Source organism: Eublepharis macularius, chromosome 14 (assembly GCF_028583425.1).
Source record: "Eublepharis macularius isolate TG4126 chromosome 14, MPM_Emac_v1.0, whole genome shotgun sequence".
NCBI classification, from domain to species: Eukaryota; Metazoa; Chordata; class Lepidosauria; order Squamata; family Eublepharidae; genus Eublepharis; species Eublepharis macularius.
In genome coordinates, this window is record NC_072803.1 from 40,075,846 (window position 1) to 40,091,514 (window position 15,669).

At 43.2% G+C, this 15,669-nt stretch overlaps 1 protein-coding gene across 7 annotated transcripts in view; it reads right to left on the reverse strand.

The window, feature by feature from the left end:
• Window positions 1–816: 816 nt before the first annotated feature.
• The window catches only part of KANSL3 (KAT8 regulatory NSL complex subunit 3), a 32,643-nt gene continuing 17,790 nt past the window's right edge, over window positions 817–15,669 (reverse strand). For 5 of the 7 annotated variants that reach the window (XM_054998305.1, XM_054998308.1, XM_054998309.1 and 2 more), the window contains exons 15-23: window positions 14,180–14,257; window positions 10,598–10,786; window positions 7,669–7,753; window positions 6,704–6,858; window positions 6,245–6,357; window positions 5,852–6,074; window positions 4,952–5,094; window positions 2,307–2,466; window positions 817–1,550 (exon numbers count right to left, since the gene is read on the reverse strand). In XM_054998305.1, the coding sequence (XP_054854280.1) occupies window positions 985–1,550; window positions 2,307–2,466; window positions 4,952–5,094; window positions 5,852–6,074; window positions 6,245–6,357; window positions 6,704–6,858; window positions 7,669–7,753; window positions 10,598–10,786; window positions 14,180–14,257 (1,712 nt within the window). In that variant the 3' untranslated portion in view covers window positions 817–984. The remainder of the gene's footprint in view (window positions 1,551–2,306; window positions 2,467–4,951; window positions 5,095–5,851; window positions 6,075–6,244; window positions 6,358–6,703; window positions 6,859–7,668; window positions 7,754–10,597; window positions 10,787–14,179; window positions 14,258–15,669) is intronic. The other 2 variants (XM_054998311.1, XM_054998312.1) reach the window with 2 other exon arrangements.

The following is a 15,669-nucleotide window of genomic DNA, read 5'->3' on the forward strand; positions in this document are numbered from 1 at the left end:
AGATGACAGGTCTTCATGGCTGGGAGAACTCTTGGAGAAGAGATTTCCCGAGTTCTCCCAACTGTTCCAATTATAAATTGGGACAGGGACATTTCTTCACTGGATGTCTGGAAACTTTAGAGAGGATATCCATTAAACTGTTACGTACATGATTTGCCATGCCTGTGTTCTGTGCTTCCAGAAGAATGTGGAAAATATTCCTGTGCCTTCCTAAGCTTCTGATACAACTGCTGTCTGTTATCTCTTTGAGAAACAGTTTTAGCACAAAAACCCTGTCCTGTCAAAAGTGTTTAGTTTGTATTTCTGACCAGCCCATCTTGTTTTTACTTAGATGGATCTACTCTAACACAACCTTAGCAAAATAATTTGTTAGGGAAGCCTTTCAACCAACAGGCAGTCAGCCATGATGCCCCTTTTACAGTACAATCCTAAAAACAGTTTCTTGGGAGTAAGCCCCATTAAACGGACCTCAGTTGGATTGTGAGTAGACCTGCTTAGAATGGCACTGTCAGACACTCCACCAGACCTTGACCACTTCCCCCTACTACATGGAAGAATTTGTTTGGACAGGCTGGCATCCTCTTATCTCCAGCAATGGAGTTTGTGGTAGGTTAATCTTAATCCATAGTGACTGTACTACTCCAAGTCAATCTGTCCATAAGTAGTCTCCATAAACGAAATTTTTATTAGCTGCTCTGTACTGGGAATACAACACCTTCTCAGCCTGCACATTTTTCCAAGAGCTGTCATAAGGAACCCAACAACAGCATACTGTATTTGCTAAAATTAGTATGCCTCTTATGGTAGACAATTAAGTGTTGTGTACACAAAAAAAGTTTATTAAAGGTGACCAAGAAACAAAACAAAGCATCCTCCCAATACAGAGGATAGGAATTAGGGAACAATACTCTTGTTCCCATAACCAAGTTTCATTTTCCATAGCAAAGGGAAAATCAAGTTAACAATAACACGGCGTGGAGTTTGCTATGGCTTCTGGCTGAGGGCAGGCCCAGTGGTGGCTATGATAGATGAGCTGGCCAGGTTACTACCCAACGTTATAAGCGTAGTGCCAGGTGCAGTAGGCAACATGCCTTGGGGCAATAAGTGTCTGTTAGTAAGAGACTCTCGGGTGTGAATGATGGTGCTGCTATCATCCATGACAGAAGGCACCCTGCCGAGGGTCTCCAGAGCACCAACCGCATGGCCTTTGGTCAGATTAACTTTCTCTCCCCTTTGTCCAAGAGCCCGGTCACCTTTCATCGCCGTTAATGTAGAGGTCAGTATAACAGTCTTGGATGTTGTCTGCAAAACAGGTCCCACTTTGGAATGCACCAGGCTGCAGGATGGGCTGGGATTACTGGCTGGGGTCGAGGTGGCAAAAGTTACAGCTCCAAGAGGGGTGGCAGCAGAGGAGGATACAGCAGTGGTTTGGATTGCTGTGGGCTTCAACGGGACAGAAGCAGCCTCTGCCATGACGGATTTTGTGAGTGCTGACAGTTTGGCATCTGACATCACATACAGAGTCTTCATGGGGCTTGTTGTGGTTACTGCTGAGGAAGAGAGACAAGGTGTGTGTTTCAGTTGACTCCTCAATGCTTAGAAGTCTGACCAACCCAAGCAAGCCAGCTAGCTGCTAGCAGCACCAGGTTTCCACCTATCAGGAATCCTATTTGTAGACTTTCAGAAGACACGCATGCTGCCCCCTCCCTCCATTTGCTGTAGTCTGAAAACTGGCCCTAACACTTCTCTTAAGCCAACCAGTCACCATGATTTTCAGAAGAGTCTCTGTCATGCTTCTGCCCCACAGAATTCAACTCAATGTCCTCCCATTGGACTGTGGAAGCCATTGAAAATCAAGAGAGCTGCAATGGGAAACTGGGTGATGGGAGTATATATTCCCTTCCTGCCTCAATACTGATGTGACCAGGGCAGGCTAAGCTCCCCTATCCCCTTCATCATTTCCTGTTCTCTCCTAGAAGAAAAAGCAAAGGATTACAGTTGGGGAGACAGCACTGCAAAAACCTGCAATGGGTAGTACAGACACACTGGATCTCCAGTAATGTACAAACCCTCCCTATCCCCCCCCCCCCCGGCCCGGAAACAGGCATTCCATTTGTTCCATACAAATGAGCAAAACTTCAAGTGGAAGAGCTGAATGCGATCCACTGGGCTTGCTAAACTCAAATGCATAGGAAACATGTACCTGGGCAGTTCAATCAGTTTGAGCAAAGAGACAAGCCCACTTAATTCAAGGACAGCAGAGCTCCCCCTTCTAGGCTTTGATGGATGCCCACACTATTTCTCACCTACAGGGAGCGTGACTGACATTGGCTGAGATACTGGGTCTGCAGGAGGCATCTCTACACCAGCCTGGGCTTTGCCAAGTTCCACCTGAGGGAGCAGTTTGGTGGGAGGGATGGAGTTGGATGCTGGGCTAGTTAAGCTTCCAATCGCACTGTCTGGAATCTGAAAAAAAATTAAAACATGCAAAAAAACCTAGAAACAAAACACAGGAACAGATAGCACTAGAATTATATTTTGAACCACAAATCAAGGGGTCACAAGGCTCCTCTTTATTTTTGTTGCAACAAACTAACATTGCTATCCCTATGGAACTGAGAAATGTCAGGAAGTTAATGGGAAGAGGCCAAAGCTGACCACTTAAAACTGTAAACGTTGTATGCAGCTTGTAGTTTGACATCAGTGTATTTTTAATTGGGAAAAAATTCCAAGCTTCTAGCATTTGTCTTGAAGTGCCTTGGACGTTTGCAATCATCACCACAGAGCCAGAAGCAAACAAAACTCACCATGTTTTCAAATCTCAATTTTTAAGCTCTTCACAGTATTCAGTGGGGCTGCCTAATGATGATGAGCTTTTCTGATAAACATTAAGCTAAGAAATTTTAAGTGACTTGACAGAAAGTTACTGGAGCCAAAGTATTCAATGTCAACTGATCACAGCCTCCACACTGCTGCTGTTTTAATAAATGGCCAATGGAGATGGGAAACACTATTCAAGAAGAGGCTGCTGACTGTTGCATTATGCACTTTCCTGCATGTTTTTAATAATATTTATTTATTTTATTTATTCATTCATTCAATTTTTAGGCCGCCCTCCCCGCAAGGTGTGCTCAGAGCGGAGCACAACATTTCCATAAACAATAAAATACTACATTTAAACATTATATAAATAGGCATTAAAACGTATCATACAATAAAACCTCCTCCTCAGATGGCGACCATAGAATAACCATAAAGTGCTACATTTCAGTCTGGCCTGTAGGCCCACATACAGGATGATGGGCAGGGCCCAACTTAGCCTCTACCATATGCCTGGTATGTCTTACAGGCCCAGTGGAAAGATAACAAATCCTGCCAGGCTCTAGTGTCATTAGACAGAGTTCCCACCAGGTTGGTGCTAGGACCGAAAACGCCCTGGCTCTGGTCACAGCCAGGCAGGCCTCACTTGGGCCAGGGACCACTAAAAGTTGCTTATTTGTTGAATGAAGCATCCTCTGGGGTACATACAGGGAGAGGTGGTCCCATAGATACACTGGGCCCAGTCCACATAGGGCTTTATAGGTCAATACCAACAGTCGTGACAGAGACAAAATTTTGTCAGCAAAAAAGCTCCCAAAAGCCTCGCAGCTTAATACCCAAATTCAGAATTTGATGGTCTCCCCCTGACAGGGTGACCAAAGACCGAACCACATTGAACAATTTTGCTGGGCGTGAGCTAGCTGATGCAATGGAAGCCACGTAGAAATCCTTCCTTGCAATTTCACCGCCATCTCATAGGCTTTCATAAACGTCCTATAAGATGATCTTGCGTCTTTGTTGTGAGATCGCCGCCACACTTGCTCAAGCCGTCTCAGCTCCTGCTTCATCCATCGTAGCTCCTCTGTATACCAGGGAGCCAGTCTGGTGTGATGACGAAGAGGGCAATGGGGGGAGACTGCATCGATGGCTTCGAAGAGACGGACTTGCTAATCTTCCACCAGCTTATCCAACGAACTGCCAGGGAGTATCAGAACCCGCAGAGCATTCTGGAAACCAATTGGATCCATCAGTCTCCGCGGGCGAGCATAAATAAGCTCACCGCCCTTGCAGGGTGGGGGCGGCATCTCCAGCCGAGCCTTCAGAACTGAGTGGTCTGACCACTGCTTGATATCCAACAAAAGACCCATGCAAGACCAAAACTGTATCAGTGTCATGGAGCATTCTGCTGATGTGCTACATGGCTGACCTGCTTAAGCTGACTCAGTAGGTCTTCACATGTTGCTCAATCTAGAGATTTAATGTTCAAGGAACAGGTGGGCCTGGATTCATGGTCTCCATGGCATCCTATATATCTATCCTCTCCTCCCCAAATCTGTCTCTTCACACAGAAGGCATACTTGATACAATGCTTATGCTTAGAATGAGATATTCCACCTATTGGTGCATCTACAGAGCACTGCTGAAGTTGCATGGTGACTGATCCACAAGGGACTATACAGACACGTTTCTCCATTAAAGCACAGAACTCAGAAATAGATCATTTCAAATGAGGTGGAACATTTACTACAGAGTTTAACCAGGAAATGGCCAGATCCTCAGTAGTCCTCAAGAAGGCCTTACCAATAGAGGGCAGGTAAATCACCTCTGTGGCACAGAAGATGACAAGGCCTATTTTGGAGGATGCTGAGATCATCGGGTGCCAAAGGCTTTGGCAAGAACCACTAGAATGGGAGGACAATAGAGTCCATGATGCACATTGTTCTCTGACTATGTGCTCAGGGCTATATGCATTGTTTCCCCCTCTTCTATTCTCACAAAAACTCACCCAATGAGCTATATGGCTGTAATTTGAACCTGGTACCACACTAGCTCTCAAGCCTCAATAGGCAGTTTCTGCAACTGTTTCTCATGCACCTCATTTGAAAATTACTGTTCTGGAGGCTAAAATTACCTGGGTTGTCTGTGGTGGGGGGAGCAGCAGCTGCTGTTCTTCCAGCTGGGGCTGGACAGCTCCGATGGCTGCCTGACTAAGGGTGGTAACTCGGTTGGGCTGTCCCCGCAGGGTTACCGTGATAGTAGTTGGGGCCTTCAAGCCTGGAACAAAGGAGAGACACTCAACTTGTGCAAGGTGACTTCAGGACATACGTTTTGCCGTAAACTCAGGAGCTACTACAGCTGATGTTTTAGAAATGCTCAGAAAATGCTCTCAAGGCAGTATTTTTTAGACAAACTGGGCTTCCTGCCCATCAGTGCACTGGTGAAAGGCATAATCTTAACTTTTTCTTCTGCTTTTATGGCAAGTAATACTGCAGAATCTCACATCTCACCCTTTCTTCATGGAGCTCAGGGTAGAATGCTGAGTCAGGCCACGTTATCGTAACAACCTGGTGAGATAAGTTGACAGCCAGTGCCTTATCCAAGACCAATCAGTGAATTTCCTGGCTGAGCTGGGTTTTGAACCCAGGTCTCTGGTCCAGCCATTCCACCACACTGACTCCCTTCATAGGGCACTGAAAGCATGTGCCAGCCTCATCAGCTGATAACCATCATTAGCTTGGATTTAGATTTTTATTTATTGCTTTCAAAGTTGGCTCCAAACACACCAACACAGGTCTCTAAATGAAGAAACCCTCTGGTGCATTCAAAAACATTCCATAACACTGGCTCTGAGTGTGGCAGTGGTGTCTCAATCCATTCAAGGTTAGGTCATTCTGATAACTAGGTTATTGTTAATACTGACAAGATAACTTCAGTATGTATACTGGTGAAGTCACATGTTGTGGTGCTAGTCCAGGAAAAGCCACTTGGAAGGGAGCTGTTCTTTATTTTGCCATCACAGTTTGACTCTTACCTGCCCCTTGACTGGAGATGTGAGCCAAGCCTGGAAGGCTGCTTGCAAGCTTTGCCAGGCCCCCATTTGTGAGCAGCTGGTGAATTGTGGTGGGCTTTGCACTTGCTGAAGCTCCAAGGGATGATAAAGATGTGGCTACTGGGATAGTGCGGACAATTGTTCCTGTACTAGTAGTTATGGCAGTTAAGTTCTGGACTGGTGCAGAGGTCTTCAAGGCTGAGGTCTGCAAAGTACAAAAAGAACGAACAGTGGCAGTGGGACAAAGCTATGCACTGCTTTCCTCCATCTTGGGAGACAGCCAGAAGGTTAAACAAAGTCTGTGTAGTCTCTTGCCTCATCTTTTGTTTCACACGCTTGCATCTCAATTTCACTACCATCAACATTGTTCCCTACCTGAACAGAAGGACCAGTGGCAGCAACACTTGCTGGAAGAACTGCTGGCTTTGTGCCTATGTCCTGCAGACTGAAGCTCAAGCCCTGAAGAAGACTGCTGGCTGATGCTGCCCCTAAAGCAACCAAAGATAAAATATTCTTTTTCTTTTGTCCTTCTACAGGAGGGAATTCAACTGCTGACTGATGCCATGATTCCGGATGGCAGGGATAGGACAACCCTGCACAGCTACAAAACGCATGGCCATTTCTGCATTCACCTGACTGCACAGGATCACATATCTGAAGCTGCTGCAAGTCTCTGAAAATAATTCAACTGTCCTTACCAATCCGTGATGCTGGAATGCCCAAGCACTGAAGGAATACCCAAACTGAGGCCGAAGGTAACACAGTAATTGCTCTCTATACCCACTTCAGCACCAGGAATTGCCTTTCACAATACGAGACACCATTAGCAGTTACCTTGGAGTGTAGTGCTGGGTTGGGCTTGTACACAGTGCGTGCCGCTGGCCACCAGTCTGTTCTGCAGAGCATGGAAAGCACTTGGAGCTGCGCTACTGGGGATTATAGCAGAGGGGGTGGGACTGATAGAGGGGCTGTCTGCTGTGGAACTTTGCCTGGAAAAACATGCAGTCAAGTTGGCAACTAAGTTACAACTGGAGGCATTTCTTTTTCTATTTATATCCCATTTTTCCCTGCAGTGGGGACCCAAAGTAGCTTACATCACCACACTTCCTGCCTCTATTTTATCCTCAAAATCACCACCCTGTGAAGGTTAGAGTAAAAGAGAGATTGACTGGCCCAAGGTCACCCTCTGAGCTTCCATGGCAGAATGATTTGAGCCTGGGTCTCCTAGATCCTTGTCTAAACACTAAACCACACCAACTGGTAGTCAAACTGAAACCACATACAGACTTTCTTGCTCAAAGTATTTGCATCAGATACCTGAACAAATTTTAGTAGACGAAGAGCTTTTGTTTTCCCCAAAGTACATGACTTTGCTACTTCGCACACAGTACCTGAAGCTTCACATTCTAGGCTCATTCCCTCTTCTGTTCTGCTTTTGATTGCATCCTGTGACACACAACAGCCAGGACTGCAGGGTTCACGGGGCAGTGCCAAGTATAGGCCAGATCACAGAAGTACATGGATCTTTTGAGTTCTCACAGCTAAATGTATGAACCGACTTTCTCTGGAAAAGCACCAGTGATCTGAGACCACTGTGAGGTTGTATCAAAGTGACGTACTTACACATGCAAATCACCCTTTGATGTTGGTCTCCTAGTGAGATTTCTGTTCTGCCATCAAGTAATGAATGAGCTAGCTCCTATGCTGATTAGAAAGGTTAGAGCTTTAATGGCCCAACTAAATCTGGCATTTAAAACTGGAATATGCTGCCTCTGACTGGCTATTTCCAACATACTCACTTTGAGGTGGCAAGCACTCCTGTCACCTCTTTTGTACCCAGCACAGATTGTCCAAAGGCCACAGCAAGAGGTTTCACTGCAGCTGCTGCAAAATGAAAGAAAGAAATAAAGCATCAGGTTCTCTCTTACACCATGATTGAACAAGTCTCTAATTTCTGTTTTTGAAGGACTGGAAAAAGTTGAGGTAGCACGCTGCAGCACTCATACTCCATAAGCTGATACTGCTGTTAAAAAATGCAAGAAATACTATGAGATCAAGCAACTCACTCAGCAAATACCATAGAACAACAAATGAAATGGATTCTGGATACCAGCAGTTCTACAATGCACAAGACAGAAACCAGACATTGCTTCCAAAGCACTGGAAATCTAGGCCTGCAGGTTCAAAGATGGCAAACTGCTACTCTCCGTGGCTACTCTTATGTTATTTTCTCTCTTCTCTCTACTACTCTTGTTTCTCCAGCTAAACAGACATAGCAGGGCCTTATTTAATAGATTTAATTCTGACAGCATCCTCCTAAGACGTATAAAATACACAGGAACAAAAACAGAGTTAAAATTATGCTTTTATTGTAGTGTTTTGGATACAAATATAATTTGTCTTGCATATTCCTCCTGTCCACGTATGGTAAGAGGGAATTCTTGTTTTGTTCAAGTTAACTTCTGCATTTCATTATTCTCTGTGAAAAGAAATAAAGTTTGGATAATTAAAAAAAATTAAAGGAACAGAAACTTTCAAAGCTGATGAATGTATGCTTTAGTGTTAAAACACATTCACACAGAGTTAATTTGTGCAGTATAGAAATAATACTGTTAAATTAACCACTGGAAGGTTTGCAAAAGTACAGCATTCTACAGCTTTGGAAGCCTCTGTATCTCAATGCTCTCAAATTTTCACCGAGTCCTGTCCTAATACTGAGAGAAGCTGTCTGTAGAAAGCAGCAATCAAAAGTTACACCCTTCTGAAAGCATTCACCTCAGTGATTGTAAAGGGAACTAGTTAATTCATTCACCTAGTTTTCATTTAGGTCTGCCACTGAGCCAACTACAATCAAGATTTGGAACAGACACACACCCTCCTGTTCACGTCTCACAGTGGTAAACCAATATCTGCATCAGTATGCAAGCAAATCAATGCACTGTGGCAAATTCCCAGGCCAGCATATTTGTATATTTATATCCTACCTATCTTCCTTCTTCTAAGGAGTTGGGGTGCCATACATCATGGATGAGGTGATCCTATACCATCCCAGTTTGGTAAGATACGAATCTGCAAACATGATTGTCATGCACACAGTGTTCCCAAACAACCAAGTGTGTGACACAGCCTGTTACAAGGAAACGGATGAAACTAAATGCTGTTTCTCATTTCACTTGGCTTGTAAGAGGCTCACAGCTTTGGGGGGGGGGGGAGGGAAGATCTTTTTACATTTGTAACGATCTTTATATTTCAGGCCATGGTAATATCCTAAAGTTAAGCCATCCAGAAAACCAGCTATGCAGGGTATAAATATTTTAAAAGAACAAATGAGATCCCAGGAAGAAGCTTTTAAGACTACAACATATTTGTGCATAAGAAACCATTTCTACAGATCCAGGTTCAAAGACTACAGAACTCTCTCAAGATATTCTTTTTTAAACATTGACCATACTAACAAATCCCTTCATATTTAGAATGCTCCAGCATTTCCCGCCTTCTGACCATCACACTGACTGAGGAACAGCAGCTCACAAAGCAGCAGTTTAGTCACAAACATCTTCCCTTAGCTAGCAGCACAAGGTTAACATTTAGCCCTGGAAATAACTTCTAACAGTATTCATCAAGTTTTTTTTCCCCCTTTCAAACTCTCACTACGCAATGCAGTGCAGTGACATGGCAGAACTGCCAGTGGAAATCTACAAAGGGGGTTGAATGACTGGACTCCAGTTCTGGGATGGTTATAGTTTTGTCACTTGTCCCTTCATGAGGGTTGTTGCACAGCTAAGTACACAGAGGGAATCTGTAATCTAACTGCAATTTAACAAGTTCTAAGAAACATCAGAAGATAATACACATCATACATTCACAATACTATACAAGCTTCTTTCTAATATTAGTACATTTTTATTCTGCTCTTCGCTCAAAGAACTCAGATCAGCACAGGTGATTCTTGCTTCCCTTCCATAATTGTAATTAGAAATTGCTCATGAATGATAACATCTATATTATTCTCTAGAACATAAAGAGTCCTGCTGGATCAGACCAGTCGTCCATCTAGCCAGCATCTTGTCTCACAGAGTGGCCAGCCAGTTACTCTGGAGGACCAAGAACATGGCGTAGAGGCCAAGGCCTTCCCCTGATGTTGCCTCCTGGCACTGGGATTCAGAGGTTTACTGCTTCTGAATGTGGAGGTTCCCTTTAGTCACCATGGCTAGCAGCCACTGGTAGACCTATCCTCCATGAATCTGTTTAATTCCATTATAAAGCTTTATGTCTGTGGCCATCACAACATTTTCTATCAGCGAATGCCACATTTTAATCACTTGTGTAAATAAGTATTTCCTTTTGTCCATTATAAATCTACTGCCTATCAGTTTCACTGCGTGCTCTGGAGTTCTAGCCATTTTTGAAGAAGGAGAAAAACTGTCGATTCTCTCTACCCCATGCATAATGTTTTAAGTTTGTAGAACTATGCAAGCATTTGGCAAAGAAAGATGCCAAGCGCCTGCCTACCAGATTGTATGAGCTTGCTTTCTACTATCATAGCTAATGGATCAAACTCTGAATTCACCTACCACATTCACATTTCACAACTCTTAGTACTCATTCCTGTCAGTTGAAATGCAACTAGGCTATTTAAAGATGATATAATTGACCTTTACACATTCCATGTCTCTTCCTATCTGCAGTGAAGGTATGTACAAACTGCTTCTAATTTCTGGGACTCACTTTCTGGTGATGTATCCAAGGGGGCACCATTCCCTGCTCCAGCAGCTTCCCCATGGGAGACAATGGTCACCTTGATTTTGGCCCGCTTGGCGGATTTGGTGCACTGGGTGGGGCTAGGAGCCTGGTGCCTCTTCAGTTGCATTCGCAGATCTTCCTTTTCCCCTGCATCCAGCTGCTGCTCTGAAGAGACTGGAACCAAACAACATGAAACAGCTTACTTTAAGCTGAAAGCATAAGGAGATTCCTCCATTGCTAGAAACTGTATAAAACCAAAAGGCCCATGTTCCTTCCACGCAGCTTCCTTGTGCTGTCATTTGTAAAAAGTGGCCTTTGGCTTCCTACATATTGAGAGCCTTTCCCATCTGCTTTCAAAGGATACCTTAGTCAACCAATGATTCAGTTATATGAAAAAGAAATGCTCACAACAGTCACTTATTTTTAAGCTTTACATCCTTACTGAGTAGATAGTATGAAAAGCTTTCTACTTCAAGTCAAAAATTGCCAAAACCCTGCCAGTACACTGAGACCAAGAATATGCATTTACACAATGTAAAAAGTTATTATCAGTTCTAATAAGCTTCAAAGAACCACTTTGCAAGATGGATCTGCAGGCATGACAACATTTATTCAAAAGGCAGAATTATCATACTAGAATCAATGGCCTGATCTAGCTGTAGAGCAATAGAATATAATGAGGGAAAGAGGGGTGGGGGTGTAGGATAACGGAGGGATAGGAAGAAAACAGATACTGAAATTGTGATCTGCATTCATGTGAGATGAAGACTGTAAAAAGAAATCCTTTCTAGTACTCATATCAAGTTCCACAACAAGTCTGCAATTCTTAGCATATTTTCTTAAAAATAATTTGCAATGAAATTAGTGAGATGTACAGTTCAACGCCAGACACTTTTACATTACAGTATGTCTCACCAATTTCGCCATTATTTACTGACAAGTGAACAAGGTTCTCCTGCTTAATGCACAGTGTCTTTTTCTGCAAAAAACAATGAGCAAGGTTGGCGGTTTTTTAATCAGAGATAAAACAATGACATGCCCAAATACCTAACAGGAACACACAGAAATACAATTCTCCCCTCTGGCTACAGCAAACAGCAAACACCAACAGTTTCATTATTTGATAGCAGGAAGCAATCCAGGTATTTTTAAGAATCAGTATCACTGATCCCTCATATTTGCAGGTACCACCCTGTAATCAAACAACATCAACAACCCCCTGTACACGTGCACGTGTTGTTTCTCTCACTTTGTAGAATGGCTTGCTTCGAGGTGAGGAAGGCTCCCATGCTTCTGTCATTGGACAAACAATGTAAAATGCAGTAGTTCAGGAAGGCTTTTCAATAAAGACAATAGGGCCATACTATTGATTCAGGAGAGCATTTTATGGGGGAAGGGACCGTGTTCTATACCACTGTGTTTTAGGTTATATTAGCTGTTTGCTGAATATAGTGCACTGTTGTTGCTGCATTGTTTCAACTGTGAGTGTTATGTGCTGTCAAGCCGCCTTCGACCTATGGCGATCCTATGAATGAGAGACCTCCAAAATGTACTATCATTAACAGATTTACTCAGATCCTGCAAACTGGAGGATTTTGGGTCTTCCTCTTTTCCTACTGCCTTCTACATTTTCTAGCATTATTGACTTTTCTAGAGAATCTTGTCTTCTCATGATGTGACCAAAGTACAATAGCCTCAGTTTTTTCATTTTAGCTTCTAGGGAGAATTGTAATGCTATCCTTATTCAGATTTCTATAGTCCTAGTACATTGCTACTTGGATGTCGCTTCACGTTGACTGTATTGGCTTGCCCTATGTAATCCACTTTGCTGCAGCTGTCTTAGAACAAATCAAGTGCACCACACATTATTCCGAAACATATGGATGACAGAGAAGCCAAAGTATCGAACAAAGGCTATTTTTGCTGTGAACAATTGTTATCCATAGATTCTGATTCCAAGAAAAGCAGTCAGTGAACTTGAGGCTTACTTGTCCCAGACCAGGAAAATTCTACCTCTCTACTTTCATCTAGTCATTCAGCAAAGAAGTTCAGCCACTCATGCCCCTCCCCTTTACATTCATAAAACCTTTTTATAGCTAGAGCAAAGAAGAGGAGCACTTGAAAACTTAGTACAAACTCCACTCTGGACTTGCTTCATAAAATTATTAATTTGAAATTTATTTACACTGAATAAATTTGCAAGTGGTATTTTGGAGGGAGTTGTGACAAATAAGTACTTCTCTGCTGTACCCCTCATTTAGTACGTAAATATTTCTTTTGCAACTTACCTCACACACTCCCTGGAGCTAGAGAAACTGCAAATTTCCAGACTAGCTCTAAAGCATTAAGGAATACTGATAACAATAAGAATGGCATTTGACAGATGAAGGAGCTACAGGTAGTGACAGCAACCAAAACTTAAACTCAGGTGAGCTACCTGTGGCTACTGAACTTTTTAACAGTGTGTGAATAAGGAATTTGTCTCCACTTTGCTCCATCATGAGAATTTTATGGGAGTTCTGCAGACTTTTACTGATCTTTCGAGTGCCACACTGAGCAGGATGCCATTCTTTCTGCAAATAACTAGGAAGGGACTCTTCTACCAAGATCCATTAAGATAGTGCCAAGCAAGCTCTGATTAATGTTCTTCCGTGTACAAGTGGCTGAAGACAACTAAAGCTGCAATTCTAGTCACTTTTACCCACTAACATCAATCAAACTTATTGCCAGATAGACATGCACAGAATTGGATATGTAACAGCCAACTATATTCAGTTAATACAGTGACTGAAAACATCTCCCCCATGCATAACAAGATACTAGAACTAGCAACCTAACCCATGCTATTTTCACAGCATGTGCGAGTTAATAAACAAACATGCCATGAACTGCTCACCTTGCAAGCTTTGCTTGAATTTGTTTGATGAGTCTGGCTAGTATTCCCCGGTGGTAAATGGTGCTGCACCAGCTAGGGGCTAAAGCTCCTGCCATGAAAGCTGCCCAGTGGCAGTGTCCTTCTCCCTCCATGAATTCATTGTAGAAACACATTCTACACAGTTGTAGCATTTTCTGCGTAAACCACATCCCACTTTGCTGCCCTTCATCAAGTCCAAATCTACCACCCAAGGAAGCTACCAGATTCCTCATATCAGGGCTGCCTCTGTAGCATCCAGAATCACCCACATAAGCTGTTAAAATTTCCAGCTCCAAGTGTTACCGGAGCAGAGGAAATAACGCATGGTCAGCACTTCTAGGACCAGAACAGAAAGATTCAGGCCCCATTACAATAGTAGCTGCCATGACAACCATGATTTTTTTTTTAAAAAAAATGCTAATGAACATTTTTCAAAAGGATCATTTACCTGCCACCAAAAAAAAGAAGGGAAGGGTTGGGAGAGAAGGTGGCTAAAGTTCTAACTGCTTTGCTTCAGCTCCCATTAAATCAATGCAGAGGTAAAAAGCAGGATGTCTCCCAAACACCATGGACTAAGTGCAAGGAGGAGAGAAAGGGAAGGAGGGCAGTGGAGGATAAAAGGCAGCAAAGGCAGAAAGTGAGGAAATACTCACCAAAGAGGCATGAAGAGGTGCCAGGAGGAAGAGATTTCCTCACCAGCATGTTTTGTTTCAGAAATGCAGCAAACTGAGCTGAAATGAATCAGAGAGAATTACAGTACTACAGCTCATGTTTCGGAGGCTCCTCTCTTGTACTTGCCAGGAGAAGGCCAATTGAAGAAGTGTCTCCCACTGGCACGATGACACTAGCAACACCACCATCTCTGGAAGTGAGGCAGACCCCTCTCCCCATGGCCAAATACACTGTATCGTATCTAAGAGTTAGCAAGACTGGACAACAATTCCTTTAGGGCAAGAGCATACAGACAGTTGAGACGGCTACTTTCTTAAGCTACACCACAGCTACTAACAAGAGGACTTTTAGTTATTTCAAATCAGATGGTTACCCAATTACAAAACACCTGGACATGAACATATGTAACACATTCATAACAAAATATGCAATGATGCAGACTCCAACACAGCATTAATTCTATTGCTCTATCTAGACAACACACACTGCCAGTGTTGGCCAATGATCAGACAGAGGATACGGCAGCCTAGAGAGCACAGATCTGGAGGCTATTCTCAACAAACTGCTATAATAGACATGTCTAGCATTTGTGACTTCATTCAGTTGCTACTACCAGCAACATCTATGAAAGGGGAAAAATGAAACATTAACATACAGCACTGCTTTTCTGAAAATATGCGACCCTTGAGATGCAGTGTAGACAGTAACGTTGGAGTACTGTAAACGTTTCTTCTCATTATGCTAGAAAGGGCAAAATTCCTTCCACTCACATCACAGGCAGAGCTACACTAATTGATCAGTGTTAGTCCCTTCCAATGTGGGGAACAACTCCTTCTCCCAGTTTTCAGACATAGCCCAGAAGAAACTATTTTGAACCATACACAAAGCAACCAGACCTGTACTGGGTTTGTATCAGTGAAAGTTGAAGGGAAAAAAGAATAGGACTGAATGTCATACCCAGGACTCTACATCTGACTGAAGTCCTGAGAGTCAAAGGCTAGTCACCCAATCCTGTTCCAGAAACAGCAAGACTAGTCAGGTAGGGAAGAAAACTTTTCATCCATTAATGAGCAGAAACATTCACGGCAAGTCTAACATTTCCCTCTCTCTACTGATGGAACCATGCTCTCCCCCCCCCTCCCCAAAATTTCCCAGCACTGGAAAAGTAAAACTTTATCTTTAAAATTAAGACCAGTCCTTGGCAATGCATGTCTCAGATATATCCAGGCACTGCAGTGCCTCTGTGCCTGGCATCACACTGACGGAGAAAAAAAAAAGAGAAATTGCTTCCCTCTTCCACAACAAGTTATATCCTTTAACATCACTCTATAGAACCACTCTCATCTGCACGTGGGCAACATTTACCTACAATACAAGCTACACAGATAATAGCTAAATTGTAGTCTTTCGAACCTGACATAAAAAATATCAATGATTTAATGTCAAGAGGGTGCTGCTTGGCTGACTCGAA